General features: G+C 35.1%; 1 protein-coding gene across 1 annotated transcript in view; it reads right to left on the reverse strand.

Annotated features, from left to right (window-relative positions):
* Positions 1 to 3,643: 3,643 nt before the first annotated feature.
* CCSER1 (coiled-coil serine rich protein 1) overlaps positions 3,644 to 13,244 on the reverse strand; it is a 907,623-nt gene continuing 898,022 nt past the window's right edge. Inside the window, exon 10 of the mRNA XM_045079361.1 lies at positions 3,644 to 3,809. Coding sequence (XP_044935296.1) covers positions 3,699 to 3,809 — 111 coding nt within the window. The 3' untranslated portion in view covers positions 3,644 to 3,698. The remainder of the gene's footprint in view (positions 3,810 to 13,244) is intronic.

A 13,244-nucleotide genomic window follows, 5' to 3' on the forward strand; every position in this document is an offset into this window, starting at 1 on the left:
GTTTTTTTTTTTTTTTTTTTTTTTAACATCATGGCCAAATATAATCCACTGAAAGATTTCCAAACCACAACAGGATATTTTTCTAGAAAAGGGATGAGTAAATCTATAATGTGTTTTGGTCATATTCCTAAGGAATGCTTCTAGAAATTTTCTAAAGTGTTAAATTTCTTTCAGATGTTTGCTAAGCATGTTCATAATCTGTCTTATAAGAGTATAAAACTATTTATTCAAAATCTTCAAGAACACCAATGTTATTAATCTTGTTTTCAGAAATCCAGATGAAGAATGGCAAAATGATCTCTACTTATTCTGTTTATCACTTTGGGAGATGTGAGCTCTGCAAATTATGTAAAAGTGATCCTTGATCATTACACACTTGTACTTTATTTCCATCCTTTTATAATTCAGAAATCTCTGTGACTTTCAACAACACAGCCACATTTCATAAGTTCAATTTTCTCTCATACTAGCTAACCATGTTCAGTAAACTTTCTGAAATTAAATGTTTAACCATGATTTAGATATCTAAACATAAGAGTAATCTTCATCTATAATATATAGTCACATATTATATATATTTAAACTTGCGATTTAAGATACACAGAATATTGATGATTGAGTATTTTTGAGGCAGGGCAGAAGTAGAGACAATTTGCCATTAAAAATTAGTATATATGTACACACACAGAGATAAATCATTAATAAGTTAACAAAAACTATACTTTGGAATATATGATGCCATTTGAAATAACAAAGGTATATAGTATTTTAAGAAAACCTACACTAACTTGATTCAATCTACATTTAACAGCAAAAGCATTGTGTGGGAGAACAGAAGTTCCTTGAGAAAAGAGATACATTGATTTTTCTGTGTGTGATACTCAATGACTTTTCACTGAGTTACAAGATCTCACTGGAGGTAGGAAGTTCATTTATAATTAGGTAGAAATACCAGTTAAATAATCACATTTTGTACAACATTCCACTAATCTTTCTTTGATTAGCCCCCTCAATTTATATACAGTGTGCATGTATAAATATGCAAAAATACTCATGTAACTTTTTTAGTTGAACTAATATCTATTTTCAAATATTTCACAATAATACAAGTAATTTAGGTGATGCCCATCTCCATTTCCTTCAGAAAGGTAGTTTATATTTTAATCACTTCTTAATTTATATTTTTATACAGTGTATAGTGTTTAAATGTGGCCTTCCTATCTAGCAATTAGCTTTTTAATAGTATTTATCACTTAGCTAAATAGGATATTACTGCCTGCTTCAATTTTCCATGCATACTCTAACCACTCTCATTATCTCAAATAAGTAAATAGAACATTTTAAACAACACATCTTAAACCTTCTTATAAATATTTGGTAACAGGCTCTTGGTATTACATCCATCAACACCTCGTGGGAATATCTGTCATTTAAACTAAGACAAATTAATTCATCTTAAGAAGTAATCATTGCTACTAAATCTTCATCAATCACAGTAGCATTAGGATAAAGAATTCTAAGAGAAGGCTTTGAGTAAGAATTTCCTAAATCCACACATTTCAAATCAACATAGTTGGAAGTGTACTCTACATCATCGTAAAGCACACATAACAGAACGGAGTAGATAGGAATCAGAAATATATGTGATATTTTGTAAGCAAGAGAGATCAGGAGGCTTTTAACATAGTCAGTGCACTCTGTGTTCATAGATCACCTATCCCTGAGACTTGCCAGAATAGCTTTCACAACAAATTTCACCTCATTGTCTGACATTCTTCCAAAGTCTCTTACCATAGAATATATAAGGCTTTATAAACATGGGGAAAACTAAGGTGAGTCTTGGTTAAACAGAAATATGCCCATGTAATCCACTGTTGCACAGAGATCAAGTGAAGTAGTTGTTTAGAATTTTAATAGTCATCATTTAGTTTATATTCTGGATCAGTACTGTCAAGGACCAAAGACGATATTGGGCTCTCACTGATCGGATGAACTTACCTTCTTCACAATCACTCCGCTAACCTCAAGGAGAGACCCAAATCATCTTGTCCCCTCTATGCAGATATATATATTATATTGTAGATCATTAAAATTTTGACTTTCACACAAATCATAAAACAGCTTTAAGAAAAAAATAATAATTTAAAACACATTATCAACATGTTCTTTGCTGATAAATACATTTCTAATAAAAACAAAGTCAGAGAAAATGAAAAAGCAATAAAACTTGATAGTAACTCTTTTCAATAAAAACCAGTCATTTGGCTTTGAAAAATAACATGCAAAACCACAAAAGCTTGGCAAAATAAAGGAAGAATCTGGCTATCATTTAGCAATGTCTTTATATGAATATATGGATTTAACATAGTTACTATTGGACTAAGTGACAACAGGGAGAAGCTAGGTGACTCCAAATTCTATTTCCCTAAAGGCACTGAATGAGGAGAGAGAGACTGTGGCAGCACTGCTTGGGTATGAACTTCCCACTTAGGAAGCAATGAGCTAAGCTCTTTCTCTAAGTAGATCCATTTTGGTCATGTCTGGATGAAAGTAGTTATACTCCCAAAACTAAATGGTTCTGAGGTCTTCCTTACACATTCCCCTGTCACCTCTTTACAAATGACTATATCCTTATTACCTTGCTTTTCTACAACATGAAAAATATCTAAAACTTAATCTACATTTTCACTTTCTCCAGCTCTTTTGCCAATGTGAAGCAATTATCATGTGTCCCTCAAAAGGAACACATTATTCTGGGTGGAAATAGCAAATAAATAGTAAAGAGGCCCTAATAACAAGTTTACTAGGATCTAAAATGCCAAATACTAAGAACAAACAACTGGAAATTAAAATAGCAAAGAAAGGAGAGGAAAATACTTTGTAACTCCATACAGAAGAAATTGCTATTTAGCGAAAGAGAGGCCACAGATGGGGAGGGAGTAATATTTACTATCTCATTTTGTAAAACAAAATAGTTTCACCTTTACTAAAAAATTTCTTTTAAAACTAAATTTACCTTGTGAGCAACAAGAAAATATTGATTCACAGAATTAAATATCACACTCTCCCCACCGCCAACAATCCAAATCACAAAGTACAGCATTTCCACATTTTAGCATGGAAAGAATTTTAGTCAAATTTAAGTCTCCCCATTCAGTTAGAATTAGAAAATCATAATATATATATATATATATATATATAATGTGCCTGATTATAGTATTATGTTTGATACTATTTAAAGTTGCCCTCTTTATAAAGCATCTGGGATAAACAATAATTAGAGAAAGGTTTAAAATTGCTAGTCTTACCAAAGCTATTTTACACTATCAAATGATGCATGCCAACTTTCTAGCATATGCCAATGGCCTTGGATAGGAGAGCAAAGAATCTCAAATGTCATAAAATGTTTGCATTGTTAGAACTTTGCTAATTTCTCATAGGACATTTTAAATATTGCCTTGTAATGTCGGTTTACAAAGGCTTTGCTGCCCCATCTAGAGGGTCCTGCTGCTGCAAAAATCCATTTTAACAGCAACAATCCTTACCTAAAACAAGAGAAACAGTACTTTCTCTAGTTTCAGAGAAATAAGCACAAATAATACATTTACATAACTGTGTAAAATGTGCTTTGACCGAATGAATGGATTATGTATGTCCACAGAATCCCTCTCCACACATTCTCACCACCATCATCATCATCATCGGTCACCATCACTGTAAGCATTTTCTCCTCTTCCCTCTCCCTCTCCCTCAGATTTCCTTACCTCTCTCCCTCCCTGTGCTGCCTCCAGTCTTTTCAGGTTCAAACCCTGAAAAAAAAAAAAAATTGTTGGCAAAGAAGTAACTAATACTTAGTAATTAGTAGTGGAGCAAACATTTTGAAGTAAAATAATTCTCTTAACAAAGAAGATTTATATATAGATGACTATCTCATGCGTATGCCAATAACCATATCTAAGAAAGTCTCCAAATGTGGTGACAATGATTTCTTGCTAAATCCTAAGATCACAGGTAAAAATAAAATGTAAAGTATTTGTTTTATCAGTGATTGCCTGCCCCTTGGTGAAACCATAATCTAAAAGGTACTGTCTACAATTGAAGTAGCACATATAGGATTTTCTGTGAGCATAAGATGAGAGAGGGTCATTCAGCCTGAGAATGGGCATTCACATAGAGTCCACAGAGGAGATCGCATCTAACAAGTCTTTGAGGCTAAAGAGGAGGACCTATTGCATATAACACTCTAAAAACCTGGCCACTCAAAGTGAGGTGCCTAATGCATCATGCCACCTGGGAATCAGAAGTTGCAGACCATCCATGAAGACATAATGCACATCATGGTGACTATAGTTAATAATACCATATTGCATATTTAAAATCAGTAAGAGAGTAAATCTTAAACGTCCTCATCACAAGAAAAAAATTGCAACTCTGTGGTGTTGACTGTCAACTAGACTTCTTGTGATCATTTTGCAGTGTACACAAATATTGGAATCATTATGTTGTACACTTGTAACTAATGTTATATGTCAACTACACCTTAATTAAAAATTGCTTATTATTTAAAAAAATGCAGGCTGTCAGAACCCACCCAGGACACATGGAGCAAGAATATACATTTTAACACACTTTCCAGGTGATTCATATGTAATAGTTTGAGAAGTACCTCTTTGAGAGGTCTAGGAAAGATGGGTGGATTAACTGGCGTACTGGTGAAGTGGGCACAAAGAAGTGGAGAGGAAAGAAGGCTGTAAAATGACCAATTGTGAGGTGTTTAAAGAGAAGGTGTTTGGACTTACTCTTTTTTTTTTCCAGTGTTCCAAGATTCATCATTTATACATCACACCCAGTGTTCCATGCTATACATGCCCTCTTTAACAAATGCTTACTTTGGTAGAGTTTTTGAAAATTGAGATTAATTTTTTAAAATACCAAAGACAGACATAAATGAGGACCCATGTACTCTCCTATAGCCACATTTCATTTTTTTCCTTTCTTTTAGAAACACTATCAGATGAAAAGCTGAAAAAAATTCAAATAAATATTGAAATTTATCATAAATATTTTTCACATGCTTCTAAATTATTTGATTTAGCTTTAGAAAGTGTTTTTTAACCATTTTATAATTATCATTAAGAATTTTGATTAAGTGGGCGCCTGGGTGGCTCAGTGGGTTAAGCCGCTGCCTTTGGCTCAGGTCATGATCTCAGGATCCTGGGATTGAGTCCTGCATCAGGATCTCTGCTCAGCGGGGAGCCTGCTTCCCTCTCTCTCTCTCTGCCTGCCTATCTGTCTACTGTGAACTCTCTCTGTCAAATAAATAAATAAAATCTTAAAAAGAAAGAAAGAAAGAAAGGCCTCTTTCTTTAAAAAAAAAAAAAAAAAAGAATTTTGATTTAGTCGGGGCGCCTGGGTGGCTCAGTGGGTTAAGCCACTGCCTTTCACTCAGGTCATGATCTCAGGGTCCTGGGATTGAGTTCCACATCAGGCTCTCTGCTCAGCAGGGAGCCTGCTTCCCTCTCTCTCTCTCTCTCTCTCTCTGCCTGCCTCTCCGTCTACTTGTGATCTCTCTCTGTCAAATAAATAAATAAAATCTTTAAAACTGTTTCTCTGTTTCCGATGAAAACTGAAGAGCATACAACCCCAACTCTATATTCTACATTATCACCAATATATTTGGTGAGAAAATTGACCCACAAGAAAGATATGCTGAACTTAAGTATTTCATTCCAAGTTTTATATTTTGGAATTTAAGAACGATTATTGTTTTGTGGTTTTGTTGAACAGAACATTGGAAGTGTGATACCTTACTAATTAGGTATATCTTTTCATTTGGTGACAGCATCTGTGTTTACAAGTTTAAAACTTTACCTCTTCCTGTGTAAACTCATTTCTTGACTTGTTTAGACAGATACATATTAACACAAATATTTAATAAGTATTTTCTTTGTAAAAATAGACTATTATTCTGTTGACTCTAGAAATGGCCTTAGAATCAATCTGGCAAACCAGTTATTCTTGTATATAAATGACAGCCAAATTTCTGAGTGTAGAAAATTATCTGCATTTACAGAATACATTTTGGAAGCTTAAAGTTCACATAGAAAAAGATATAAAACAAAATACAGAACATTTCTTAAACTTGGCAGTGTAGGTTAAAAATAAATTCTATAGAGGCATTCACGCTCATAACTTTGAGAATATGGGAAATGGTATAATGATATGCTTTTGAATTTAGACTGATACGGGTTTAAATCTCCAGTTTATCATCTTCTTCTGTAGGTTAACAAATTACATAATATCCCTCAACCTCATTTTTTGGTACTCAAAAAATAATATCATGGCTATGCCACAAGGTTTCTATGAAGACTGAATAATGTATAGTGCTTAATAAAGGACCAGGCACAGTATATCCCAAAATAATAATTATCTTTTTGTTCTTCCTCCTTTTACTCTAATTTTTATTACCATTATTATGTATATAATGTGTCTAAATAGAAAACCAATTTAAACAAAATGTCCTGGTTTTAGCCTTTTATTTGAAGGATGCAAAATATCTGGAATGTATTTATAAACACTGTACAATGAGAACGTTCATGTTGGCTAAGCACAAGCAAAAGTGTTTATGCACACATTTTCTTATTTGGTACTTATAACCACATTTTGAGGTAGCTATTGCTTTCATAAAATTTGGGGGAAAAATTGCCACAAGTTCTCTGTTTCCTACTTCCCCTGCCATCCAATTCTGGGACTCAAATTAATTGTTAAATGGCTTGTTACAGTCTCAGCAGCTGACACTGAGCCATTTTAAAGTCTTTCTCTTCTCTTGAGACTTCTCTTGAACTCTTGAGGAGTTCACTGATATTTTCTTCTGTCTAATCTATTTATCTCATTTAGTGAATTTTTATTTCGGATATCTTAGTTTTCATTTTTATATATTTTTTAAGATTTTATTTATTTTGAGAGAGAGAGGACTCATGTGAGAATGAGGGGAGGGGCAGAGGAAGAGAGAATCTCCAGCAGGCTCCATGCTGAGCACAGAGCTGGGCATGGGCTCAGTCCCATGACCCTGAGATTATAATGTGAGCTGAAACCAAGAGTTGGGGGCTTAATTGACTGAGCCAGCCGGGTGCTCCCATATTTATTTTTAATAGTGTTTTGAACTTCTTGTCTTTAATTCTATCATCTGTCATTTCCAGGTGGGTTTCTATTGGCCAAATTTTCTCCTGAGGATGGTCATATATTCCTATTTCTTCTCATGTCCAGTGACTTTTTTATTGGTCACCAGACACTGATGTTTATTTTGCTTAGTGCTAGATTTTATTGCCCTAGAAGGAGTTAAAAATTGATTCTCGCTGATGGCTAATTTACTTTTGGATCTAACTGATCCTTCTGATGCTTGTTTGTAAAAAATGTTTAGGATGGGTCTCAAGGAATGGTTAGAGTGACTCATTCCTATTACTAAAGCTTGACACTTTGTGCTCTCCACTGAATACCCCATGAAGATTTCCAGAACTGTGAGAGCTCAGGGAATTCATTTACTTAAAGTTCTCTATCAATTATTCCTTTTTGGCCATTGTTTTTCACCTGGCCTTGTGAAATCTCATTCTATATTTGTAATACGTCACTACTCAAAATTCTCAGGGCTACACTGATACAAATTTCTAGAATTCTTTCTCTGTGTCTTTCCCTCCTTTGTGGTAATCTACCCCACAAATTCTAGTTGTCTTGTTCTCTCCAAACTCAGGGTCTCCTCAAAGACCCTGAAGTTCTCTCCCAGCTGTCCCATGATGTACCATGGTCTCTATATTGCCTCTGGGAAGAAATTCAGGTATTGTAGGTGCTCTTGATTTGTTTTCCTTCTCTCAGGAATTATGGCGTTTCTCTATTTTTTTAATGTGTGAGAACTGCATTGCATGCTTTGTCCAATTTTCTAACTATTACAGCAAGAGCGTGAGTCATATAGTCATTACCCATTCATGAATAGAAGCAGAAGTCAAGGCATGTATTTGAAACTTACTTTTTCAAAGAAAAAAAAAGAAGCTTACAAAATTTAAATGATACCATCTGAACATAGAGCAAGTATGGACAAAAAAGCAAAACTTAATCTAATATTTTAAGAGCCTAGATACCACGTTCATCCATTCATCCTTCATCAAGTTTCTTTAAATTCACAGTAATCACAAATGTTTAATGTGTTCCATACATAAGGACACAAATTTATTATAACATGGAACTCATGCAAAGGTCATGAAGATTCTTCAAGGCAATGTAGTGATGGAGAGGAGCTGGATTTCAGAACTTTAAGAAAAAGTGTACCTGTTTGAATGGGATAGGGACTGGAGGGTAATCTTGCCAGCACAGATATGGTATATCGTGTAAACTATGTAAAAAGCTTGGTCATAATTTAAGCATTGAATTATTAAAAGGCCTATCTTAAGATTGATGAACTGAGTCAGAGAATTTGATGCCAAGAATTTGGCAGCCGTAATGGGCAAGGAATAATGATCTAAAAGGATTCTCCTCATACTAACGGGGCCTCAGGCAAGAGTGGGTCTCAATGGAGAAGTCAAATGATCTAGGGCATAATGAGATTCATGAAGAATTCTTGAAGTATGATCTGGGAGATGGTAACCCCTAAGGAATGACAGAAATTAGTCTGAGTACCAAAGTAAGACTAAGCCTTTAATTCAGAAAGTCAGGGAGTTTGAGTAGGGAAAGCTTTTAGGGGAATACAAACTGTGACTTCCAGCTTTGACCAGGAAAACTGTATCAATCTTGATTTTTGCTAACTCTTACTGTCAGTAACTTAGTCAGTGCTTTGGAAGATCAGACCATAAGATTCCGCCAACTAACTAAGCAGTAATAGTCAAGAAAAGGAATTATAGGGGCGCCTGGGTGGCTCAGTGGATTAAGCCGCTGCCTTCGGCTCAGGTCATGATCTCAGTGTCCTGGGATCGAGCCCCACATCAGGCTCTTTGCTCTGCGGGAGCCTGCTTCCTCCTCTCTCTCTGCCTGACTCTCTGCCTACTTGTGATCTTTCTCTCTGTCAAATAAATTAATAAAATCTTTAAAAAAAAAAAAAGAAAAGAAATTATATTTGAAAGAAATATTAATCTCAAAGAACCCAAGCTCCTTCTTTGTGTTCACTCAGAGATATACCACACAATTTTCACGTCTTTAAATGAAAAAATACTTTGCATTTTGATATTTTGCAGAATCTCCACTAAAATATACATTGAGAGGAAGTGGTGATGCAACATGGGGGCTTAAGTGGGTAGGAGAAGAATCAATGAAACAAGATGGGATTGGGAGGGAGACAAACCATAAGTGACTCTTAATCTCACAAAACAAACTGAGGGTGGAAGGGGGGTGAAGAAGAAGGGATAAGGTGGCTGGGTTTTAGACACTGGGGAGGGCATGTGTTATGGTGAGTGCTGTGAATTGTGTAAGACTGATGATTCACAGACCTGTGCCCCTGAAGCAAATAATTCATTATATGTTAATTTAAAAAAATAAATAAAAATTTAAAAAAGGAATAAAATATGCTCTAAAAAATTTTAAGCATATAAGATCAAACCAAAATGTTATACACTGTAGGAAAAAAAAAAAAAAAAAAAAAGCATGTTCTGCAGTGTGCTAAATTAAGATAGTTTAGTAAGGCATTAAGGCGGAAAATCAATTATCTAAATGTCTGCATGAAGACCAGTAACTATGCTGTGGTATGAGGTCATCTCTGTCTAAAATACATATAGTGGAGAGATATTCTCCTTTATAATGATTATAAACTCTTCCCAAGCTGTTCATGTCCTTAAGATTTCCCCTGCCTCCTTATCAGCAAAAACTCAGAAATAAAGTATCCAATACCCTTCTATTAAGTTGATTTCCTTTTCCAATATGAAGAACTATGGAATGAACAGAGGAAGTGAATATCTCCTTTTCGGTACTGCGAAGGCTTCATTGTGATGATTTTCCTTAAATGTAAAAAGTAGTTATGATTTAACTAGATGAAAACAAAATTGATATTTATTTATTTATTTATTAAGATTTTATTTATTTATTTGACACAGAGAGACGCAGCGAGAGAGGGAACAGAAGCAGGGGGATTGGGAGAGGGAGAAGCAGGCTTTCTGCTGACCAGGGAGCCAGATTTGGGGCTTGATCCCAGAACCCTCAGATCAGAACCTGAGCCGAAGGCAGACACTTAATGATCAAGCCAACAAGCATCCCCAAAATTAATTTTTAAATGACACAAATAGGGCTCCTGGGTCGCTCAGTTGGTTAAGCATCTGCCTTCAGCTCAGGTTATGATTCCTGGGTTCTGGGATAGAGTCCCCATCAGGTTTCCTGCTCAGCGGGGAGTCTGCTTACCCCTCTCCCTCTGTCTGCTGCTCTGCCTAACTGTGTTCTCTCTGCCAAATAAACAAATTAAATCTTAATTAATTAATTAATTAAAGTGACACAAGTAACTGCGTAAATTTTCACATATAGCCTCAGACATGGAGGCATTAGAAAGCACTAGAACAGCTTTAACTAACTTGTAGTTCAGCCTCTTCATTTGACAGATGAGGGGGCCTGTAGCAGGGAACCTAACTTATAAGTGGCAGATTCAGGGCTTGAACTTTGGTCAGTGGGTCCTGAATCCAGGACTATCTTTCTTTTACCAAATTGCTTTAGTAACTCTATTATAAATCATTGTCTTAAAAGCTATAAAGCTTTTGGAGCAGTTCTTAACCATTTTGTGTCTCAGGTTCCACAGCTGTAAAACTGAGAAAATTTGTAGGAATAAATGAGAGACTACACATAAGAAACAGCTCTGGGCCTAGTCCTTAGCTAACGTAATGTGTGTACTAATTTTTATCAGTAGCTTCAGATATTGCTGTCTTTTTATATTAACCAAACGAAAGACTGTTAGTACAGTTATAAAAATAATTAGTATTTTGGGGCTGTTCTCCATGTGCCAAGCATTGCTTTAAGTGTTTTACTTGAGTCATTCAATTCTTAGACGTTATTACATATCACAACCAAATCATCTTCCCATATTGAGCTAAAATAACCTTGTAGTTGTTCTGCTCTGCCACCTTGGTTCTTGCCATTGTTAGCTTCATTCTGCGGCTATGATACATGGCCTCAAAGAATGATAAGAGTGTGAGTAAAACACTTCCAGTCTCTCTGCTTCTACGACTATATCTCTTCTTAAACAGGGACATCATTTTAAGGAGAAAACCACATTTTGGAAGATGAGAACATGTTAACTAAAGATTCTGGTTTACCCACGAAGAAAACACTATGGGGGTGGAAAGATGTAAGAGTTGTACCAGATGATCTCTCGTGAACTTGAAAATCTAGTATCTGCACTTTTAATTTTGAGACAGGCAGATCGGTTCTTGCTATGCATCTTACCATCTTGTATGGCTCCTCAGTGAGACTGATGAAACTACTCAAGAAGTAAAAAATTCCAGCAAATCCGAACACAACTTGACATACCTATTGTCAACCTTAGCCGATTCCTAAATTCAGGTTTTCTTAATTTGGATATCTGCCTTTTCATCTATCAGCTTGCTGCACAGACTTGAAATTCAGTGTCAAGTTTCAATTACATTGCTGATAAAAGAAATCTTCAGTTGTATATCTGGATTCCTAACCTTAGCCTTATTTAGGATTCATTTTGTAAGTGACAGTTGTGACTAGTCATAGGTTGGCGAACAGACTTAGAAATTTAGAAACTTTCCCAAGGCTGCTGAACCTACTTAAAAACGGCAAGAATCCACTCTTGTATATAATGCCCAGTCTTCCTTTTTTTTTTTTTTTAAGATTTTCTTTATTTATTTAACAGACAGAGATCACAAGTAGGCAGAGAGGAGGAAGAAGGCTCCCCGCTGAGCAGAGAGCCTGATGAAGGGCTCAATCCCAGGACCCTGAGATCATGACCTGAGCTGAAAGCAGAGGCTTAACCCACTGAGCCACCCAGGCACCCCTGCCCAGTCTTCCTTTAAAGTTAATGAACATAGTTTAAAAACACTTTGTAATTAAAGGAATTACAATTACATAGAATTACAATGAAACACAATGTTATATTGGAAACACTTTTTAATACTACATTGGCATTGTAAGTCAGAGATTTGTAGTGTCCCTGGGAACAGGCTAAAATCTATCCTAAAACTAAAAACAAGCAAGTGTCAAAATGTGTTAAATTTTGTTTTCCTTTCTTCTATTCAAGGTTAGTCATTCTAATCATCTTTGAAACTTTATGTGCATGATCTCTGTAATCCATTCACTAGCTGCTTTGAATTTCTCCTCATCTCCCTTTTCAGAAGCCAAGATATGTCATTATTTTCAGGGACTTCACCATTCTTCACAGCTAAAGTTCTGACATTTCAAAAATGGGAAATCAACCCATATTTCCTAAGTAATAACATAACTACACCACAGGATATTTTTAAATGTACACATATGCATATAACAAGTACAGTATACATGTATCAAATTCTTCCTAGAAGACAGGCACTTTAGTGCTAAGCACCTTGAATGACCTTTTCCTATTCCTCACAGTAACTAATTCTTTACAGCTATACTATGCTGCAAGTGCCATTATTAATTCTCATTTTGTCATAGAATGATTGAGGCAGAGAGGTTAACTTGTCTAAGGTTACAAAGCTTGAAAGAGGTAGAGTTTAGTACTGAATGCAGAATATATGATTACGAAGTTTCTTTGGCAACCACTACACATACTAACTCCATGAGTAAGTATCACTTTATGCTTTATGTATATAGAGATGGATTAAATAAATATATATTTAATAAATGAATAAGTAACCCATTAGATGAGTAAGCCTAATTCTGGAATTATATTAAACTTCACTTAAACCAGGTCATTTTTACATACTGGAGAAGTAAATCCAAAATAAATTCTTGGTTTTGAATTCATTTAGGTTTTGGCAATAACTGTAAAAAGAAAAGTTAAAGTAAATGAGATTGGATTCCAGGGTTCTTGATTTCTTGGAAAGAAATGTAATATTCAATTGAAATATTTCCTGGGGCAGACAAAGATTAAAAGAAAATTAATGTAACTATGTGGGGCATAAATAACATTTTCATAGAGTTTGTCTGTGATTATCGTTGCTCTAGGCTAACTAAAATATTTAACAAGTATAGCACTTTTAAGCCTCCAATATTCTCGCAGTGCTCATCTTGGTATAGCACATATGTTAAATTTCTTCTGCTCCAGAGACTTGGGTCCTGAT

This window comes from Mustela putorius, unplaced genomic scaffold, assembly GCF_011764305.1.
Source record: "Mustela putorius furo isolate JIRA1106 unplaced genomic scaffold, ASM1176430v1.1 tig00000382_pilon_pilon_pilon, whole genome shotgun sequence".
Lineage (NCBI taxonomy): Eukaryota > Metazoa > Chordata > Mammalia > Carnivora > Mustelidae > Mustela > Mustela putorius.